Source organism: Chiloscyllium punctatum, chromosome 1 (assembly GCF_047496795.1).
Source record: "Chiloscyllium punctatum isolate Juve2018m chromosome 1, sChiPun1.3, whole genome shotgun sequence".
Lineage (NCBI taxonomy): Eukaryota > Metazoa > Chordata > Chondrichthyes > Orectolobiformes > Hemiscylliidae > Chiloscyllium > Chiloscyllium punctatum.
In genome coordinates this window covers 65,857,671-65,880,670 of record NC_092739.1, presented here as the reverse complement: position 1 = coordinate 65,880,670, position 23,000 = coordinate 65,857,671, and the positions used below count along the sequence as shown (strand labels likewise).

General features: G+C 40.5%; 1 protein-coding gene and 1 long non-coding RNA gene across 7 annotated transcripts in view; one reads left to right on the top strand and one right to left on the bottom strand.

The window, feature by feature from the left end:
- Window positions 1-10,947, top strand: part of LOC140472258 (uncharacterized) — a 36,108-nt gene extending 25,161 nt beyond the window's left edge. For both annotated transcript variants that reach the window (XR_011957569.1, XR_011957529.1), the window contains exon 3: window positions 10,456-10,947. This is a non-coding gene — a long non-coding RNA (uncharacterized lncRNA). The remainder of the gene's footprint in view (window positions 1-10,455) is intronic.
- tbc1d1 (TBC1 (tre-2/USP6, BUB2, cdc16) domain family, member 1) overlaps window positions 1-23,000 on the bottom strand; it is a 292,458-nt gene that overhangs the window by 78,104 nt on the left and 191,354 nt on the right. For all 5 annotated transcript variants that reach the window (XM_072567442.1, XM_072567448.1, XM_072567455.1 and 2 more), the window contains one exon: window positions 22,381-22,526. In XM_072567442.1, the coding sequence (XP_072423543.1) occupies window positions 22,381-22,526 (146 nt within the window). The remainder of the gene's footprint in view (window positions 1-22,380; window positions 22,527-23,000) is intronic.

Genomic DNA, 23,000 nt, shown 5'->3' with positions numbered 1-23,000 from the left:
ATATGAATAGGCAGGGAATAGAGGGATACAGACTGTGCAAAGGTAAAAAGTTTTTAAGTTTAGAAAGGCATTGTCTGTCAGAATCGCCTTGGTGAGCCAAAGGGCCCATTCCTGCACTGTACTTTGATCTTTACATACCAAGACAGACAAGTGTAAGGAGTATACAATCTTCAAAAAAAGTAAATACATTGTCAATACAAATGTGCACACAAATGTTCTCAATATTAACATTTTCTTATTCTGATTGTGTCTGCACATACACTGTACACAGCCTTTATATCCTGCCAGCCTCTTAAATGATACACATGCAAATTGTCACTGGTAATTGATCTAGACAAAATGGCTTTCCAGGGACGATTGATCCCATATCATTTGTTGTTGCTCTACTCGATGAAAACATGAACAAAACTAGATTTAATTCCCACTCAGTTGATCAACCAATCTCTTAATTGGCAGGTCTCCGCTCAAACAGTAGGTGGCAATTCAATTAACTTCAATATCCCCAGAGGAATAACTTGTTATCCTTCTAAATGCTGTCAAGTGACCATGAGGTGACTCCCGACAGTGGTAACCTTTAACATCAAATAACTGTGATCACATATTAAACATCAGACATTGGATCAGACTTACGCCATTCGGTCCAACGATTCTGTTGTGCCATTCAATCATGGCTGATATGTTTCTCAACCCCATTCTCCTGCCTTTTCCCCATAATCCTTCAGTCCCTGACTAATCAGGAACCTATCTCTGTCTTCAGTACACTCAATGGCTTGGACTCCGCAGCTTTCTGCAGCAGAGTTCCACAGATTCACCACCCTCTGGCTGAAATAAATCCTCATCTCAGTTCTATAGGGTTGTCCCTTCACTCTGAGGCTCTGCACTTGGGTCCTAGTTTTTTCTACTAGTGGAAACTCCTTCTCCAAGTCCACTCCATCCAGGCCTCTGTGTTCTGTAAGTTTCAATCAGATATTTCGTCATCCTTCTAAACTCCATCGAGTACAGACTTAGAATCTTCAACTGCTCCTCATATGACAAGTCCTTCATCCCTGGGATCATTCTTGTAAACTTCCTCTAGAGCCCGTCCAACACTTGCACATCTTTCCTTAGATACAGGATCCAAACTGCTCACAATATTCCAAATGAGGTCTGACCAGAGCTTTTTACATCCTCATAATGCTAACATTGCATTTGCCTTCCTAACCAGTAACTAAACCTGCACGTTCACCTTAAGAGAATCCTGAACTCCAGACTCCTAAGTCCCTTTGTACTTCAGACTTCCAAAGCCATTCTCCTTTTAGAAAATAATGCATGCCTCTTTTCTTCCTATCAATGGGCATAATTTCATTCTTTCCCATATTATATTTCATCTGCCATTTCTTTGCCCACTGTTCTAGCCTGTCCATGTCCTTCTGCAGCCTCCCCACAACCTCCATTCTACCTGTACCTTTGTGTCATCTGCCACATTTGCTACAATGCCCTCAGTGTCTTTGTCCAGATTGTTAACATATAACATGAATAGTTGTGTTCACTACACTGAGCTCTGCCAAATTCCACTAGCCACTGGCTGCCATTCTGAAAAAGACCTTATTACCTCTGCTCTCTACCAGTCAGCCAATCTTCTATCCATGCCAGTACATTGTCCCTAACACATGGGCTCTTATTTTGCAGCCTTCTGTGGCAGCACCTTGTCAAAGGCCTTTTGGAAACCCAAATAGATCCCATCCACTGACTTGCCTTTGTCTGACTTGCTTCTTACCACCTCAAAGAAATCAATTGATTTGTCAGGCTTTGGCTCAGGGCAGTCAGTATCACAGGAATAAACCCAAGAAAGATTCGGCAACTTCAGGGGAAAGAGAAAATGGGAGCCCATTCAGAGAGTGATTTTGTTAGCAGAGTAAGAGCCCATTCGGCCGATTATTATTATGCCAGTTCTTTGAAAGCTAACCAATTAGCAACTTCCCTGCTCTTTCCACAAGATACTGCAAGGTCTTCCTGTTCAAGGAATACATCGAATTCTCTTGTGAAAGTGATGACTGAATTACCTTTTGGAACAGAAGAACATAAGAAATAGGAGAAGGGCCACCTGGCTCCTCAAGCCTATTCTGCCATTCGTTAAGATCATGGCTGATCTTTTCATGGACCCAGCTTTACTTACAAACCCGCCCTTCATCATTTCTTTATTCTTTGAAAATCTGTGTGTACGTTCTCCCCGTGTCTGCATGGGTTTCCTTCGGGTGCTCCGGTTTCCTCCCACAGTCCAAAGATGTGCAGGTCAGGTGAATTGGCCATGCTAAATTGCCCGTAGTGTTAGGTAAGGGGTAGATCTAGATGTAGATGTAGGGGTATGGGTGGGTTACGCTTCGGCGGGGCGGTGTGGACTTGTTGGGCCGAAGGGCCTGTTTCCACACTGTAGGTAATCTAATCTAATCTAATCTAAAAAAAACATTCAACGAGGTAGATTCAACTGCTTCACTGGGCAGGGAATTCCACAGATTTACAACCTCTTGGGTGAAGAAGTTCTTCCTCAACTCAGTCCTAGATCTGCTCCCCCTTATTTTAAAGGCTATGCTCCCTCTTTCTAGTTACCACCTGCCAGAGGAAACAATCTCCCTGCTTCTATCTTACCTATTCGCTTCATAATTTTATATGCTGTAATGAGTATTGTCCCAGTCTACTCAACTCCTCCTCATAAACTAACCCTCTCAACTCTGGAATTAACAAAGTGAACCTCCTCTGCATCCCTCCAGTACCAATAAGGAGACTAAAACTGTCCACACTACTCCAGGTATGGCCTCTCTGGCACCTCACTTACCCCCATCCTTTAGCTAATTATCTTAAATCTCTGCCTCATATTTAAATGGTACATGTACTTATCACAGCATTCTTAGCAAAATGCTGAAGTCAATTACAACATTTATTTCAATTATATTATTAATGATCACATGGTAGTAGCATAGAGTCAATTGGTGAATTCAGAATGAGGGAGAGTTCTAAAGGAGAAATCACATTTCAGCAACTGGCTGAAGGTTTTTGAAGAGGTAACAACACGGGTACATGAGGGTTATGCTGTTAATGTGGCATATGTGGGCTTGAAGACATTGCCTCACAACAGACTTGTGAAGAAAGTTATAGCTCATGGCAAGAATAGAGTCGGTAAGAACATGGATATAAAACTGGCTGAGTGAGAGGAAACCGTCATAGTCAATGCATAAGTTTCAGGTTGGAGGAAGGTTTGTTGTGGAGTTCCCCAGGGGTCAGGATTGAGGGATCGGATGATGATTTGGGTAAAAGTAGTGTGCAAGAATATGGGGAAAATGCAGGAAATTGGCATTAGGTATCAGGACTGATGCATGCACAATGGGCTGAACTGGAACAGTTCTATGAATTTAGATAAGCTGTTTTGCATATTATAGTTTGCATGTGAATGATTTGTTGGTTAAAAAAAATCAAAAGATTTCATTTTCAATTTTAAACAAAGGACGCCACAGTGTACGCTTCACCCGACACATTGTCAAAGAATGATGGTTCACGCAGCTATAAATCACTGCTTTCCACATCATCAGGTGAAACTGCAGGAGTTGCTCACAATCCATCAAGTCACTCCCTCACAGTAATAATCACCTATATTGATGCGTCATTTCAAAGAAGATAAACAATGTACAATGTCCAATGCAAAGAATAAAGTTACAATATACTGAAGGTATCAAGGAAGGAATTTAAAAGAAACAATATGAACAGTATTGCCTCACTGTAAAGCACAGTCACCCCTTTGTGAGTGGTTAGCCTGTAACATGATCCAGTCAGGGTATTTTGACACACTATACTTTGAAACCATTGTCAGACTAGTCACACTACCTCATTATCCACATTCAGATGCATCATACAACCTGTCTGCTCATTTTTGCTGATTCAATACTGAACATTAATTTGTAGGTCAGATGCACAGAAAAATACACTAGCAATTTTTCATATCACAGAATCACAGACGCTTACAGAAAGAACGCCAGACTTGCTTCTACACAGCTGACAATAGTGCCACCTGTAGGAGACAGGACAGGCAAAATCCAAACCCAACAATATCTCATTTTGTGGCAAGCTTATTTACAACTGATTATATTCTGGACCTAATGGCTCAGAATTCTCCCAATATCAGTAACATTGATAATGTTTGGCAATATATTATACTTAAATGTAATACATTGGTGGTGTCCTGTGACCGAGATTGTGGTAGAGCTTTAATGCAGATCCCAAAAATTTAAAAAATTCTCAGGACAAAAGTTTTGGCAATGCATTCTCATTTAACTGCTTTTCGATTGTTGAAATCATAAAAAGCATCTCAAACAGGCTCACTCAAATGACTACATTAAAAGGTGCATGGCTTATTAATTGTACTTGAGTTGACCAAGAATCAAGAACTAGCAAGAAGTATAATCTTGAACAAGGACTGGTTTGAGTCAATTTGTCTACAGGTAAAACTTCCCTAGTTCATATATTTTGAAAAGAGTTTTAACAAAATACTGTCTGATGGAGTAGTCATTAAAATTGAAGCTCAGGAGATTAAATAGAAAGTGACAATGTGGCTAACCATGTTGGCCAATGTACAGAAAGCAGAAAGTAGTGATGAACTCTTATTCTTCAGGTTTGAGTGAAATACTAATGTTCCCCAGGGTTTAGTATTAGGACCGCTCTTCCTTTTGAGTTGCATAAATTATTGAGAATGATTTTTTAAAGGATTCTTAGCCAAAACCACAAGTGTGAAGGTAATACTCTTATTTTATAAGAGAAAGTATGTACTCATACAATTTTGTTCCAAGTTAAAAATCACAACACCAGGTTATAGTCCAACAGGTTTAATTGGAAGCACAAATCAATTTTATTCCATACATTGTAAACATTAATAAGGTGTGCTGCAAAATGACTTTCCATTTGACAAAATGGCAAGTCACAGCACAGGCAATTATATTATTTGAATTGCCAAACATAATGAGGGGCATACTTGCAAACTGGCAAAATTGATGGGGTGCAGTATGTGTCGCATTTAACCAAAAGGCTAGTTAAAACTGATTCATAATTGTACATTCTAAAATGTTTTCGAAAGATAGGTCAAGATAACAGGCCTATTTAAACATTTCCCGTGTAACACTGTTTAATTTGTAAAGTTTCACAACTGCTTAAAATGGCCTAAATGAAACGCGAAGGAAAACAATAATGCAAATGGTAATTTTATCAATATGCAAAGACACCAATAGCTAAAAACAAAAGAACTTCACACTATATTGGGAGGTTCTGTGAAATTGCAACTAGCAAGTGAAAGGGTTAACACCCACAGAAAACACAGCCCTCTCTGCTGCCTTGCACGCCCTTGAACCACAACCTAATGCAGCATTTGGTTTATACCTCAAGAAATATTTCAATTTTAAAACAATGGCAAGGGGAGAAAATTTCTAAATATTGTTGCATAAAACAAACTACCAGAGTTTCTTCACTGACCATTCAGATAAACCCATTCAGACAACAGCTCTGGCAGCGGTGCATATCTGAATAATTAACTGTCGACCAATCAGAAAAATCCAAATTCTACCAACTTGTCTCTGTTCTGAAATAGTTAATATGGCTGGCAGGAGGCAATAACACAAACAAATAAATAAACAAAAGAAATTAACAAAATTTTATCTAATTTAGTTACATGCAACCCATTTCATGTGTTATATTATTAAACCACTTAACCACTGTGGTGAATGATAAGGGTATGGTCCTGGCTTCCTTCAAGTTTCAGTGGGTGGGGTAGGAGAGAAAAATAACATTTTATACAAAAATAAACTTGCACAAAAGCTTTATTTGTATTCTGAATTAACATGTTACTTTAACTATCTTTTCCCAGTTGTTAAATGATAATTTCAATGAAATGATATGCAGCAGTTGCTTTTCCATTGTGTGCTGCCTTTGATACAAGATACAATTAGCCATCTGAATCAGCGAAAAGAACTTAGACTAGAATCCCTACAGTGTGGAAACAGGCCCTTCAGCTCAACAAATCCACACCGACTCTCCTTCTGACTAATGCACCTAACACAATGAACAATTTCCCATGGCCAAATCACTGAACCTGCACAACTTTGGACTGTGGGAGGAAACCAGAGCACCCGGAGGAAACCCACGCAGACACTGGGAGAAGGTGCAAACTCCACACAGAGAGTCACCTGAGGCTGGAATCAAACCTGGGTCCCTGGCACTGTGAGGCAGCAGTGCTAACCACTGAGCCGGTCGTTAATTTAGCAGTTTTCTGACAGAACTTGGAGAATACAGAAGGATCCCAAAATGCAAGCTGTGTGTTGTACAATAAGGCCTATCGAGAGACTGATGGAACTTGCAACGATCCAAAGCTTTTTAAACTACAAGTGTCGAAGGACCCAGGCAGAAATCATTACTGAAGCCTTAATTACCAATTCCTAGGTTGACTACAGTCAAATTATTGAATTTATTTTGGCTGTCTTACGTGTATTAAACAAGCCAGTGACTGTCACAATCTGATTGTAGAGTAGTAACCACATTCATGAGATTAACAACTTGAATTTACTTCGCACTTTTAACTTGAAAATTATCCCTCAGTCATTCAAATAATGAAACGATGGACATTACGCCAAAGAACATGTTGCTTGGAAAGTCAGCCCAAAGCTTGGTTAAAAGGCTGGGTTTGAAGGTGTGGAAAAAGGTGGGAGCAGAGTGAAGGGGCACAGGGAATGGTTTGAGAGCTCAGTGGCTAAAGAGCAGCTTGCTGATTGACAAGCTCGAATGAGGGTGGTAAAATGATGGGGAGCATGCTCAAGGCAGGATTGGAGATCCACCTTTCACGTGGAAGAGCTCATGGGTTGCAGGGTCTGGAGAAGGTCACAAGGAGAGGGAACAATCAGGGCACTGAAGCAACAATAGGAGCATTGGTGAGGGAGGACGGGGAAAATATATAAGTTATAAACAGTATTAAGTCTATAAAATCTTACAGCATAAGTATCAAGGTATTCCTTTTTCATCAATTATCTTAACATTGGTGAATTGAAATAGAGCTTTTCCTGATCTTCATATTTTGGACAATTCAGCTATTTGCTTAAGATGACACAAGTTAGCAAACAGTAGACCACTTGGCTTCTCATGCTTGCTATAGGATTCAATAAAGATTATGGCTGATCTAATTTTTGCCTCAACCTTACAATCCTGCCTTCTTCCTGATACTCTGACTCCCTTGTCAGTCAAGAATCTATCTCTGCCTAAAAAAATGTTCAAGAGTTTTGACTCCACTGTTCTGATTCCAAAGTGTCACAAACCTCTGGAGAAATGCATCCCCATCTTTGACTAAAATGGAAAACTCCTCATTTCTAAACTGTGTCCCTTCATTTTAGTTTCTCTTACTAGGCAAAATATCCTTTCAGCATTTACACTTTCAAGTCTCCTAAGGGTTTGTCATGTTTCAAAAGGATCATCTCATTCTTAAACCCAGCCTGTCCAACTTTACATCATAAAACAAACCCTTACCACAATCGAGTAAGATTTCTTCTGCTTTCAAACCATCGTTTCTTTAAAAAGGAGACCAATGCTTCCAAAGTACTTCACGAGCACCAAGCCCCGTGTAACAGAAACGAAACATGACTACTTGATATTCCTATTCCATTGCACTAAATGACCCTTTTTCTACTGTTCGTATCCACTTGCAATAATTGTATACCATTTTATGTGGGGACTGATTGCTTACATCAATTATAAGTGACTACACTTGTCCTGGGGTATGGGAGGAATGTAAATTTGACATTGTCATTCAAGAAACGGGAAAAAGGATAACCCAGGAAACTACAGACCTCTCAGTTTGATATCAACAGTGGGGAAAACTGACGGAGGCCATAATACGGGAAAAGATAAATGTATACTTTGGGAGGTTAATACTAGATAGTCAACATGGCTTTGTCCAGGGCAGGTCATGTTAGTAAATTTGAGTTCTTTGGCAAAGTGACATGGACAGTAGATGAGGTAGCGCTGTGGATGGTGTATATTTGGACTTTCAGAAAGCATTGATACGATATCACACGGCATGTTGGTTAGCAAATTAGAAATGTTTGTGTTTGATGGGACCTTGGCAGCATGGATTAGATGTTAACGAAAAGATAGGAAACAAAGGCTACATATTGATGGGCAATTCTCAAACTGGAAACAAGTTAGAAGTGGTGATCCCCAAGGGTCGGTGTTGGGGCCCTTGCTTTTTTGTTCTATATGAACAATTTGGAGATGGGTGTTGACGGAAAAAATCCGTAAATTTGCAACAGATACTAAGCTAGGGAGAATAGTGAGTTGTGAAGATGATGATAAGTGACTTAAGAGGGACATTGACAAATTGGCCAAATGGGCAGACATCTGGCAAGTGAAACTCAATGCAGAGAAATTAGAGGCCATGCATTTTGGCAATAGAAACATGGACAGACGATATAGGATCAATGGTGTAGCTTTGAGGGGGAATACTGGAACAGAGGGACCTCAGGGTTCATATACACAAGTCTTGAATGTGACCAGGCAAGTTGAAATATTTGTTAAGAAGGATTATAGAACCCCTGGGTTTATAAGTAGATGCATAGGACACGAAAGCAAGGGAGTGATTATGCACCTTTACAAACCATTAGTCAGACCATATTTCAGTTCAATCGTGGGCACTTTATTTCCGGAAAAATGGTAAAGCCTGGACAGAGTTCAAAGAAGATTTACCATAATGATAGCAAGAACGAGGTATTTTAGATACTAGGAAAGACTAGAGAAATTTAGCTTATTGCCCTTGGAGCAATCAAATTAAGAGAGATGACCTTATTGACGTGTTCAAAATTGCGAACAGTTCTAATATTGCAATATGAAGGAAGTCTGTTTTTTGCATGACAATCTGTGGATCCATAAATGTCTGACATTTAGTCAAAGATAATATGGTTTCATTGATAATAGCAAGTTCAACTTACATTCAAGATCATCAGAATAAGCTAGCTGCATCAACAGGTCTGTGAAATAAACTTTAAAAGCACCTCCTTCATAAGACAAAAAACATACACATGCAGATTTGCTGGCACACAGATTCATTAGATTCTGCCTACAGTACAGACATTAAATCAGTCATCTGACTGAGCAACAGATAATTTCTGATAGCAAGGTTAAGTAGGTAGATGTCTAAGAGGAGGAAAAGTGCAAACAGAGTAACTGGTAATGTAGGCAAGCCTTTTCTCAACTTATATCCAACCTATTTATTGAGTCACAATTCATGAGGGTGGAGTGCACACTACAAACCACAGAACAAACTGAGCTGAATGCAAGTAAACAGGACAGAAATAGCTAGTTCAAGGAACAAATTTTGAATTGTTTAATCTAGGCCTTTTCACCTCCACATTCAACAGCCTGTCTGTTAGACTACAGTCTCCTCTTCAAACAATGATCCCGAAGTGATGCTTGAAATAACAACATCAGTTATCGTTCGGCATTTAACAAGAAAACAAACAAAATCTGTAACAAAGATCATACAGTGCATAGCACAGCAACTATGACAAACCAAAATTTGGAAAACTACAAAATGATCTTTTGATATATTTTTCTTTGAAAAGCATTTGTCGCTTAAGTGCAAGAATTAGTTTTCTTATGGCCTTTTGTCAATGATCAATTTTTATTTCAACATGCATCATTTTCAAGTAAGCTAGTAAAAGAAATGTCGAAACAAATGGGAAACTGACGCAAGAATATTCTCTCATGTATTTTGTGGACTGCCAGGAAACTCAAAATACAATTGAAGATAGACAAATATCTAGCTGTGAAATATATTATCACAATTTTCAAACAACCAAAGAACTGCCAATGCTGGAAATAAAAAAACAGAAATTGCTTGAAAAACTCAGGTCTGGCAGCATCTGCAGACAGAAAGCAGAGTTAACACTTTGAAATGTTAACTGATTTCTATCCACAGGTGCTGTTAGATCTGCTGAACTTTTTCCTGCAATTTCTGTTTTTTTTTTGTTTTCGATCACAATTATCAATTTATTCATAAACCCCTTGCACTAAATACTCAAAATTTAAGTAAAGGATAACAAATTATACAAGAACACTAATTGCAATTTTTGAGTGAGGTGAAGTCATCCCAGCAAGACAAGTAGCACCCTTTGTTGGAGCAGACAGCAGTTGTGAAAAAAAACAAATACTGAACTCTCACTTATTCACCAGATATTCCGGTGGGAACTATTAAACTAGCACTTCCTAATTCCTATTCATGAAGTTTAAAAAAAAAACATGCGTGTCAGCTTTCTTAGAAATAAAGCAATTTGATAAATTTTATTATGGGATATGAATACAGAGTGCACAAGACTGGCCTTTCTATGGAGGAGATGCTGGAGTAAGTAAAACAGGCAGAGAGTTAGTTTTGTAGCTTTAATGCTTTTCCTTTCCTCACAGACAGGCAAGAGGCTGGAAGAACACAGCAAGCCAGGCAGCATCAGGAGGTGGAGAAGTCAGCATTTCAGGCGTAACCCTTCTTCAGGAACCCTTATTCCTTTGCTGCAAGCCATGCGTTTTACTGTTATAAAATCTGGAGAAACTATCGGTTATCCAATTTATTTCTCCTTTCCTCCACCAAGTTTTAAGAGTTTACATTAAAAATGGTTGATCGCTATTTAACTTTGGGGGCATCATAGCTGCACCAAATCAGTCTGGAACTCTCTTCCACACAAGCGCACGTTTAAGCAAGATCAGAAAAAAATACTCATTAGCAACACAAAATCAACTCTAACAACCTTCTTCTCTATCTAAACCAGGAGTGCTGGGATCAACTAAAGAGCTGTATTTGGGCTAGGAAATAATTCAGCATAGACTGAAATGGAGTCAGACACATCTTGCATAGGTTTAGGTGGCACTGAATGCTGCACTTGCAGGTGATTTTCATATGCAGCTGGGTGATTTTCAAAGTAGTCAACATAATATGGTTAAAAAGAAAACATTCTCTTTTATATCTGAATCGCAAGATTAAAATCATTGTAACATGCACAAAATGTTTCTATGTCAAAACAAGCAGAGATTCCGAGTAGCATGACAAAGCCTTGATAGTGGAGAGATTAGAATGGGCACGAGCGCTGTGGAATTTTTAATCTTTCACCCAGCTCAAATTTGCACTAACCCTTCCTCAGAACAACAACAAAAACAACAGGAAAAACATCCTCCCAGGTCCACTTTGGTTATAACCTGTAAAACGAGATCTCTGCAGATTCGTTCATGGCTGGACTTTCTTTTTAAACTTGAATTGTAATTTCCTGCCAACACTATAGTGACATTGTTTTACTACAAACAGAAAGACAGCCAAATCCAAGTTCCAGGAAAGCTGTCTAATACATGCCAAGTCTTCACTCAATCTATCTCACGACTTTGAATACATACGGCGTGCCAGCTTTGTTAACTCTCTAACTACCAATCCTCCTCTACCTTAATAGTCTTTTCTTGTCTCAACCCTTTTTGTCTAACTGCTCCATGTGCCCTACAGTAGAAGCATTCCCTACCCACCTGGAGCTATATAAACTCCTGGTAAAGGCAAATAATCACATGAAAAATAAAGCCTATAAAAAGGAAAAATAAACTATGGAATTTTTTTCCTTCAAGTCCTTTAGGCAACCAAAACTAGCTCAGAAGATCACTTGACTCTGCTTTTCATGAGGCAGTACAATACTCCATGTACAAGATGACCACTTCTGTAAATGGTATGAACGAAACCTCTCTCACAAAGGAATATTGTGAACTGGGATTCACTGCAGAAAGGACAAGGTTTTAATACACCTACTTTCTGGGTAAAAATGACTGGGGTGCCCAATTCAGTTATGCCCTTGCAAAATTTGTGCTTGTACTCCATGGAGCTCTCTAAACTATACATCCATCTTTTAAAAAAAAAAATCCCTTTGAACACACTTAGATTTTTCAATATTTCTCAATTGCCTCTGGATGTATGGTTTTCACAAAAGTATACACACCCACATCCTAGCTTCTTACTGATGTGTTTGAACAAAATCAATTTTGTAGCCAGCATCTGTTCCTTTTCCAAATCCTCAGTATCTCCTGCTATGACCGTCCCAAAACTGGTCACAGTAGGTGGACTGTTCCTGACTTACCCAAAGCTTTTAGGAAGAGCAGGCTGGGAAACCTAACTGGGTTAGGGGATAAAAAACTCCATTTCCTGACGTAGGGTTAAAGCTTCACTATTAAGTTTTCAGAACCTTTCAGGACTCTGGCACACCTATTTTCTACTCCTTAATATACCATGAATACTTATTAACATCCCGGCCTGCTGGACAATGATCATTATGTAATCTTGATAGCTCAAAGCAAGAAGCAAGTGTGTTCACAAACTTGACAATATGTCAGTCTCAGTGTTTGTTTGTTCCCAATCCCAGAGATAGGGAGCCATTCAAAATGGCTGCGATGCTCATCTGCACATGCTCAGTGGCACCCATTTGGCCATCATGCCAAACACAGCCCTTGATATACATTCAACATGGTTCTCACACTGGTTAGCAAAAGAGAGGGAGTTTAAACTAAGAAAAATGTTGCCTATCTAGCAAGAAAAGTTAAATAATAAAGTTTAGACTGCGTTGCCCATAAACTGCAATGCTGAATGCTTCTTGTGTCAAATGTTCAAATTTGTCAGTTCTCCATCAAACTTAATTTATGATTATGTGCTGATATTTCACAGACCTCTCACTCAGTAGTAAATCTGTGATCCTCTGCAAGAATAGAGTTCAGAACACTAATTCTGAATGTGCACAAGTCAGATGCAGTGCTCCACTTAGTGCTGGGTTGGCCAAAAACTCAGCTACTATTGAAAAGAGATGTGTACCTGGCAGGGTAGGCACTCCCCTCCAAGTTCCAGTGAAGCACAAACCTCTTTGGTGAATTGGTTCCTTCCTTCAGAAGCTGATGCTTCTTTGCCAAAATGCTTAGTGTTTGGGGTGAAGCCTTGCATCCATGAGATGTTTCAAGTTAGATGCAGTCTTGATTGTTGTTGTTGTTAAACATGTTACAACTTTAATATTGAAACTTGATGGCTAACAAGTCTGCAGCCAGACCAGTGGAGAGGACATTTGCAATCTTCCTCAACAACACCCCCCATCCTCACTAAAAATCAAGAGCACTCCATCAACTCTGCTTCAGCCACTGGGGTAGCGCTGTGTACAGCATTGGGACAGGTCAAGGCACCACATGCAGTACAGGAGGGTAAACGGTTCAGTTTGTTAGCATCGTTGGCTAATGTTATGGAAAGGTTACGTTTTATTGGTAGCTTTTATTTTGGATTTTTTTTGCAACTAGGGCATAATAAATGGATTAAACAAATTGGGATTTATACGACATGCTGGGGATAAGATTCAGTGGAAACCAAGTCGGATGAGACAGTCAATCCTAAGCAAAGGAGTCATGGATAGTTTGCTCCAAGATACTCTTGGTGGTTGTAAGGCTCTCACTGTAAGTGCAGTGTCTATACATTGCCCAGTGGTGCTGGGATGTGATTGGTTAGGCACAGAATGGTCATCCCTTGTTATCTCACTATAGGCCAGGAGTTCTCCATGGAGAGTCAAAGATGGCAGGTACATCGGCCTGGTGGAGAATGAGTGCGGCTTGTTTGCTGCCAGGAGCATGGGCATGCACTAAGAGAATCATTTAAGCATGAACTCACACCAGTTGCAGATCAATAGAAGCCCTTGCTGTTGACACAGAAGATAGGAGCAGGAGTAGGCCATTCAGCCCCTCGAGCCTGGTCCACCATTCAATATGATTGTGGCTGATTATTTAACTCAATACCCTAAATCCTGCCCTCCCCTTACTAAAAGTTATACCCACCTCCTCCTTGAAAACATTGTTTTGGCCTAACCTACTTCCTACGGTATTGAATTCCACATCCCTCTATCAATGTGTGGGACACAGGCATGGGCGGGCACTAGTTTGTACACTGTGTCACTGTGAATCCTGCCAATCTGGAAAAAATGATGCTTTGTTCTCCCTGAATGGTTGGAGACGTTCCCTCCCATTCCATATGGGAGCTCTGTAACCTTCGGGATAAACAACGATTGTGACTCTGACATTGCTAATGATTTAAAGCATCACTGATTTAGAAATACAGTGCCACAGTGATCTTGCAGGGTGCCCACACCCTGTTACGTGGCTGTCAGCTGGGTGGTACAGGATGGTAAAGGTCCGGTATCTCATGCTCGGTGAAGTGCAGTCACCTCAGAATTCCACTGGCTCAGGCTGAGACAGAAGAAGTGCTTTCTGAAGGCCCTTGGGGTGGTGGTGGTGGGGGAGGGGAGGGTTGTCCTTTTAATTGAGTGTTTTCCTACTTTTGCCTCTGTGTTCTGCTTCTCCTCTCTCCCTGCTGCCCAGGGTATCTTGCCGTCAGCCTGGGAGGGGACATTGCTGAAGTAGACTGTCCTCTGACTTGCCCTGCCGGTTCCTCACACATCCTCATCACAAATAGAGCACCACTTGCTGGTGACCCTGAATGGTTTGCAAAATTCCTCCAACCAACACAATATTATGCACTGACTAACTCTGCAATCACAAGAACATGTCAAAAGCACCTCGCTTACAGCTTAGCACCAGTGAGGACCATGTATGTATTTCAAGGACCAGGTGCTAAAGAACAAAGAAAAACAAAGAAAATTTACAGCCAGGAACAGGCCCGTCGGCGTTCCAAGCCTGTGCTGATCCAAATCCACAGTCTAAACCTATTGCCCAATTCCTAAGGATCTGTATCCCTCTGCTCCCCACCTATTCATGCATCTGTCCTGACGCACCTAAAATGAATCTATCGTGCCTGCCTCAATCACTTCTGCTGGCAACGCATTGCAGGCACCTTCCACTCTCAGTGTAAAGCATTTTCCACGTGTATCCCCCTTAAACTTTTCTCCTCTCACCATGAACGCGTGACCTCTCGTTATTGAATCCCTCACCCTGGTAAAAAGCTTCTCTGTATTCACCCTGTTGTCATGGTTTTGTAGGCCTCAAGCAGGCCCCACCTCAATCCCCTGTTTTCTAAAGGAAAGGATCCTAACCTCCTCAACCTCTCTTCATAGCTAGCACCTTCCATTCCAGGCAACATCCTCGTAAACCTTCTCTGCACCCTCTCCAAAGCATCCGCATCCTTTTGGTAATGTGGCTACCAGAACTGTACACAGTATTCTAAATGTGGCCGAACCAAAGTCTTGTACACTTAACATGACCGGCCAGCTCTTATACTCAAAACCCCGCCCAATGAAGGCAAGCATACCATATGCCTTTTTGACCACTCTACCCACCTGTGCAGCTACTTTCAGGGTACAATGGACCTAAACTCCCAGATCTCTCTGCTCATCAACTTTTCCCAAGTTTCTTCCGTTTGCTGTATAGTTTGCTCTTTAATTAGACTTCCCAAAATGCATCACCTCACATTTGCCTGGACTGAACTCTAATCCGGGGTTGCTGGAGGCAACAGAGGGAACATATAGTGAATGTGGGTGGGGGCTGCATGGCACTGAAGGCATGTTGAGCCAGCCAGTGTCTTGGGGGTGGGGTGGGGGTGGATGTGGGTGGGGTGAGCTTATACAATGGTGTTTTAAAAGGAGCTGATGTACCAAACCAGTAACCTCATTATCTGTGCATGCTGTACATTTTGGATATATGGTAGCAATAGTTACAAACACAGTACACTGTTGCAGTGCAAGAGACCATTTGACTCATCATTTATGTACCAGCAAACATTTTAAACCTAGTGCCAAATACCTGTCTTTTCCCCCATATGCCAGAACATTTAAATAGTAACAATGTCCTCTTAAATCCCTTGAAGTCTCTTTACAGTCAGGGCATACTGCATCAAAAATGTTCTCACTAACATGTGACCATCAGGCACTTGTAGTGCCAGCGACAGTGATGTAATACAGCTGAGTTTTGAGGCCACTGGCTCACGCCAAGTTATTCGAGATTTAAGCAAAGTGCTCACTTAGCACATAAGACCCAGGAGAAGTAGTGGGCCATTCAGCCCATTGATTCCAATCCGTCATTCAATTAAATCACAGCAGCAGAAGGCCATTCAGCCCATTGTGCCTGCACCAGTTCCATTACCGAATGCCATCTCCTGACCTTTTCTCATTTCCCTGCACCCTATTTCCATCCATATAATCATCCAGTACCCTCTACGACATTTCCTAGGTTGTGCATTCCCTATCCTAACTACTCATGTGTGAAGAACAGTCTTTTCTCAAATCACCTTTGCTTCAGTTGTACATCATCCAAGTCCTCTCGTTCTTTTCTCCTTTTACGTGCAGGAACAGCTTCTCCCTAGCTTCTCTATCCAGCCCTACATGTGACTTCTCTCAGCCTTCGGGTCACCAAGGAGAATGATTCCAACTTCTTCAATCGATCCTCATTCCTGGTATTATATTTTGTAAATCCGTCTGCACCCTTTTCAATGCATACACAGCTTCCCTTTCATGTGGCACCCACAACCGTCCACAATGGTCACATGGTTGCAGAATCCTCAATCCCACTTTCCTGCTTTATTACCCATAATCCTCGATTGCCTGAATGATTGGGGATCTGTCTACCTTAACCTTGAACACACTTAAGCATCCAACCTCCATGGCTCTCTGCAGTAAACAAAAATTCCACACCCTCTGAGAAAAAAAAATCTTCCACATCTGTTTCAATGGGTGATTCCGAGTTTATGCCTCTGGACCTCGACTGTCCCACAACGAGAAACAACCTATCAATGTCCCAATATCCGTACATGTCACATTTCTTAATGAGCCCTTGAAAAGTATCACCCGTTGTGTGTCAGTCTAATCTATTAAGGATTCCTTTATCTGACAAGGATGATGCAGCCTGATCCATCTTATTAATAATTTACCCATTAACCAGAAAACAATTCTGCAGTTGAGCATTTATCTACAAGATGGAGGATCTTGTGCGACATACTTGTATCTCTATCATTGCCTCAAAGCCCCTTTAAATCTGTCCTGGAGAATGTTTCGTTGGCTCTGAATGCAACTAGATAATGTTACTTCCATGAGTCATTATGTTGCGCTATGCTCTTCTCGAATAACATTTTTAACATTTGGAAGTTTTAGTTTCCCACAAATCCTCACATGACCAGGCTTTGACATTACTGAGAATCTTTAATCTTTCAAAATATTTTTGTTTCAGTTTGGTTTGCCTTTGCATTTGCACAATAGCAAGTATTTTAAAACCACATTATTTACCATTAACATGTCATTGCTTATCAATACAACTGGAAAAATGCAAATTATGTCAGCTCTGTCAAGACCAAACACCAAAATCTCTCAGTTAATCAGATAATCAAAGGGAGAAGTGGGGAAGAAGTGCCTGGACGGTAGCTGACCAGCAAGTCTTGCTGAGATAGGGCAGGGTAGTCATCAAAAAAGAGGTGAGAATTTGAAACTTTGGGTTGGCATTCAACAGTAACCCTTCAAACAAAAGATTTTAAGGGAATGCCTTCATAAACAGTAGTGAGAATGGGGGAGTTTGCCACATAGAACGGAAGTGTTGATACACTTGAGGGGAGACTTTTGTAGGAGGGAAGGAAAGCAGAAAAGGAAGAGCTCATTGAAGTGGATGAGTGGAGGGCAAACACCAATCAGTCAGTCAGGCAAAATAACCCATTTCTATTTCAGATTCTACATAAACATGGTCACGGTTGAACAATTAATATGGGCCTGGACCTTGAGAGAGCTCTCCTGTTTTTATGGGTAATGTCATGGTATTTTCTTATCCAACCTCGAAGGAAGGAGGGTCCTTAACTTCCCATCTCATCAAAAGACAGCACCTCCACACAGTTCCCATGCTGCAATCTCAGGAGTGGAGTTTGATCCTAGAAAGGTCTGACTCTGAAGCAAGAGCACTCCTGCTGACTAAAGGCTGACTGCTCAGCAGCCAGTAACAGTAAGCAGGCAGATGGGAGAGGGGCAGACTGAGGCTCTTTGGCTTGTCTAAGACAAAAGGACAACTCTGAATAAAGATTAGAGCAATGCTGGAAATATACAGCAGGTCAGGCAGCGTCGGAGGAACAGGAAAATTGATTTTTTGGGCAAGGGCCCTTCATCAGGAATCCAGGTTTCCTGATGAAGGGCTTTTGCCCAAAATGTCGATTTTTCTTGCTCCTCGGATACTGCCTGACCTGCTGTGCATTTCCAGCACCACTCTAATCTTGACTCTGATCTCCAGCATCTGCAGTATCCACTTTCGCTAACTCTGAATAAATGTCTAGGAGCTGAAAGGAGGTGGAGGCGAAGGAAGGAAAAACATTAAGGCCCAGCTCCTGCTTTAAATGCTAATAGGGTCATTCACATTCTCTCTCTGAAAATAACATTTCTAGTCCCACATTGGTACATTCTAGTTCACAGTTTTGCAAACCCTTATGACTGAGCAGGAAACTTACCTTTTGAAATGGGATGGGTGATTCTCACACATGTTGGCTTGCTTACTGCCAGCAGTGTGAACAACACTGTAACACGTTAAAGCTGTCACCTTTGCAGCCATTCACACACGATACATTTTAGAAAAAACGATTATAGGAGGGGGAACAGAATCAACGTGTGAAAAAAAAAACACTGCTCCAATTTATCCTTCCATTTGATTTGCCCAAACTAAAAGCAGAGATTAACCAAGTAAGAGATGAAGATCGTCAAGTAAGTAGTTCAAGTTAAAACAGTTGCCTAAAAAAGGTGAAGTTCAGTTGTAAATTTCCCAAATATGCACCGCGCCCTCCAACCACACACCCATGCCCCCCCCCCCCCCCCCCAAGCAGTGGAAATGCAAGTTCTGAAAACTACATCTGCTGGGGTATCTGACTGTTACAACTGAAGGTTTGGTTTAACAAGAAAATCAGACAAAATACACAGCACAGAAAATAAATGTCCTAGCGACAAGGTCTTTCATTCAATAATTCACCTCAGGTGGTGAAAATGGGCGGCACAGTGGTTAGCACTGCTGCCTCACAGCGCTAGAGACCCGGGTTCAACTTCTGCCTCAGGTGATTGACTGTGTGGAGTTTGTACGTTCTCCCAGTGTCTGCGTGGGTTTCCTCCGGGTGCTCCAGTTTCCTCCCACAGTCCAAAGATGTGTAGGCCAGGTGAACTGGCTATGCTAAATTTCCCGTAGTGTTAGGTAAGGGGTAAATGTAGGGGTATGGGTGGGTTGCGCTTCGGCGGGGCGGTGTGGACTTGTTGGGCCGAAGGGCCTGTTTCCACACTGTAAGCAATCTAATCTAAATAAAAGGTGTACTGACTTGAACCAATAGGAAAAACAATACTGCCACCAAGAGGTTACTAGGGAAATGACATATGGAACAACTGGCTTACTTTCTGGCTGAATTTATTGCCATCTCTTTATCCCATTATTGTGTAGTCATTTAAACACCTGGCTTTAACTCATACCCATTCGACATTAATTAGCACCTGCTCATTCCCTAGAATATTTATTCAAAATTGTCAAAATAGAAATAAGGAGAAAATGCTGGAAAAATAAAGTCCATCAAACTTTCATCCTCTGTACACCCAAGGTCAGAGATTTTTAAATTCTCACCCTTGTTTTCAATTATCTCTATGGTGTCATCCCTCTCAATGTCTTTGATCTCTTCCAGCCTCACCAACCTTCTGTTGTATCTGCACTTCAAGTGTGGCCTCTCCTCCACTTACCATTTTAATGGCTTCATCTTGGGGCCTTCAGTTGCTGAGGCCCTAAGATTTAAGGTACTGTAGAAAACATGCCTTTTGATCAAATGTTTGGTGATTGGCCACAAATCCCATGTGATTCAGTGTTAAATATTGTTTGATCAAGGTCATATGAAGTCTCTTGAAATATGTTACTGTACTACAAGGTGCTACGGAAGTTCAGGTTTCAGTTTCAGCATTTCAAAGGCAAATAGACATTTTATTTTCTGAGGTGTTAATGTTGCATTAGGATTAGAACAGACTCTGAGGAAGGGTCACTCAACCTGAAATGTTAACTCTGATTTCTCCCCACAGATGCTGCCAGATCTGCTGAGCTTCTCCAATTTCTGTTTTTGCTTCTGATTTACAGCATCCACAGTTCTTTTGGACTTTTTTTTAAAAAAGTGAATATCGTTGGGGCTGGGAAACAGGGAAAGCATAAAGAAAACAGTGGGAAAGGTGAAGAGCCTGAAGTGCTCACTCCTATGACCATAAGATATTGGACTTGAAGGAGTCTGCTCCTCCATTCAAATAGATCATGGTTAATCTGATGGCCCTCAACTCCACTTTCCTCCATTTTCCCCATAACACACTATTCCCTGACCAATTAAAAGTCTATCTCAGCTCTGAATATACTGACCAACCATGACAGCCCTCTCTGTGGTAGTGAATTCCACAGGTTCATCACGCTCTGAATGTGGCTAGCATCAGTCTAGTAATCACTGAATCAAAGTGACCCACTTCTAAAATAAATCCCCAAATTTTAATGGCACATATCACAAGAGAAGAAAAATACCAAGGACAAAACATTACACCACACAGGTGGGGTGATTATTTTCTTATTTATTAAATTCAAATTACATCACAGGCTGCTGTTCTCTTGATAACTTAAAAAGGTTGGACTCGTAGATAGCTGAACATAGCTGAAAGGTAAGTAGCAGAAGGCAAGGGCTACCTCACTATTCACAACAGCGTTATAAAACAGAGGCTAACACCAGTTTAAGCAGAAAGTAGTTCAAATGACCACACCTTGCTCAAATTGATAGATTTTAATAAGTTTCTTAAAGGAGAAAATAGAAGCAGAGAGGTGCAAAGATGCAGCGAGGGAATACCTTAGAGCCTCGATAATTAAAGGCACAGTCACCAATGAGCCTTCTATTAAGCATATATCAAATAAAAATAAACATGCGTTCTAATACTAAGTATTAGAACAGTCTCAGCATAGGTGAATAAAGAAACAAGTGATTGTTACCAAAAGTAAATAAGTAAGGTTACAAAGTTTATTAAGAGAAAGTAACAGTCCAAAGCAGATTTTCCAAATGCTAGTCTGCAGCCACAATTATTTTCAACACAAACTATTGACACTGGAGTTTATACCTGGATGTGTTATGGCTAGTTGAATTCTCTCTTTCTGGACAGAGTGGTGTAGATTTGGCTTTCACTTTTAGGAACCCCTCAATTCTGATGAGGGTTTCTAATGGTTTTTCAACACCCTTTGATAAAAGGGGTTTTAGAGAAAGAGATAGGGAAAAAACTATTGTTTTTGCAGTGGATTGTCTCTTATGTCTATGGCTGAAACTAATGTATTTTACACACACAAACTAAGTAGGAGACCTGTCTCTGAAAGGATCATAGACTCAGTGACTCTCATCAAGCAGCTTATATTCTGTTAATGCAATACGTTAATGCAGTGCTGTTGTAACTATAAGACCATAAGACATAGGAGTGGAAGTAAGGCCATTCGGCCCATCGAGTCCACTCCGCCATTCAATCATGGCTGATGCGCATTTCAGCTCCACTTACCAGCGTTCTCCCCGTAGCCCTTAATTCCTCTAGACAACAAGAATCTATCAATCTTTCCAAAAAAAATCTCAAGAAATATCTATAAATACATGTCCAGCCAATATTATAAGTTAATATTTCAGATAACACATCTTCATAATAGGATTACATTGGTGGCCCACAGGAATTACATATCTTGCATTGTTGTGGAAGCAAAGGAGATTGTGGTGATAGGGAGGAAAGACGCCATGGAGGGATTTGGAAACGTGGGTGAGAATTTTACAAGTCAAAATGTTGATTAATTGGGAACCAACATGGAGCAGTGAGGAGAGGAATCATAGGGGAATGGCTTTTGCTACAAGTTACAGGGTGGTGAATAACCTCAAGATTAAGGAGGATCCAATATGAGAGAGTAGCCAGAAATTTGACAAGTGTAGGGGCACAGAAGGCATGGAAGTGTGTTTCAGCATATTCCAAAGTTAAACAGATTTAATTACATAGTCTTTGTATTAGTTAATCTATCCAAAGAAGGAATTCTTAAAAATATTAAATGCAGAAGACATACAGACCTAACAAAGGAATTTATAAGAATGAAAAAGGACCCCCCAAAACATAAAAGTAATCCTCAAGAAAAGAAAGGAAGTCACTCTAGACTGGACAAAGGCACAATTCAATCATAAATACTAATTAAGTTTTCAAAATTTTTCAATTGCATGCATTGCCAATTTTATTTTTGGCCATTGCCTAGTTGACAATACATTTAAAATATTTCATCCTGTAAAAATGCAACAGAGACCTATAAACTAACTTTAAATTCCAAAATGGTTTGCCGTACTGTTAAAGTATTGACCTCCTGTCTTACCTTCATGTCGGCATGGGGATTCACATCCCTTCTGTGGTGAAGCTACCCGAAGGAAAATCTGCTGTCGCCAGGATTGCCGACGGCTGCGCATCAGATTCCCATGACCATTACTCCCTCTGCATGGGCTCGGACTGGATTCATAGTCACTGTAGGAAGTAAACACCCAGAAAGGCAACCATGATCCATTAAACCGCTCTGTAACATTCAAAGTTAATAATTTCTCAGTTCATTTTCTTCAAATGAAAACTTAACCCAAATCAGAAATGTTTGTTAGTTGCATATTAAAGCGAGTGAATAATTGTTTTTACTTCAATAGCTGAGCTTTCTAATGAGCATATGTCAAATAAAAATAAACATGTATTTTAATATTAAGTATTAGAACAGTCTCAGCAAAGGTGAATAAAGAAACAAAATTAAAGATTAACCAGTGCTTTATCCATCTGTTATCATTTTGTGGAATCTGATGGCCGCATTAGGGAGCTTTATGTCCTGAGGGTTAGCGCAGCATTGTTAACACCTTGAAGTAACAACCAGCATATATAGACATTAGTTCAGGCTCCTTCAGAATCAATAAAACATAAATGTTGATGTTTTAACAATTAGGCTTAGTCATAGAGTCA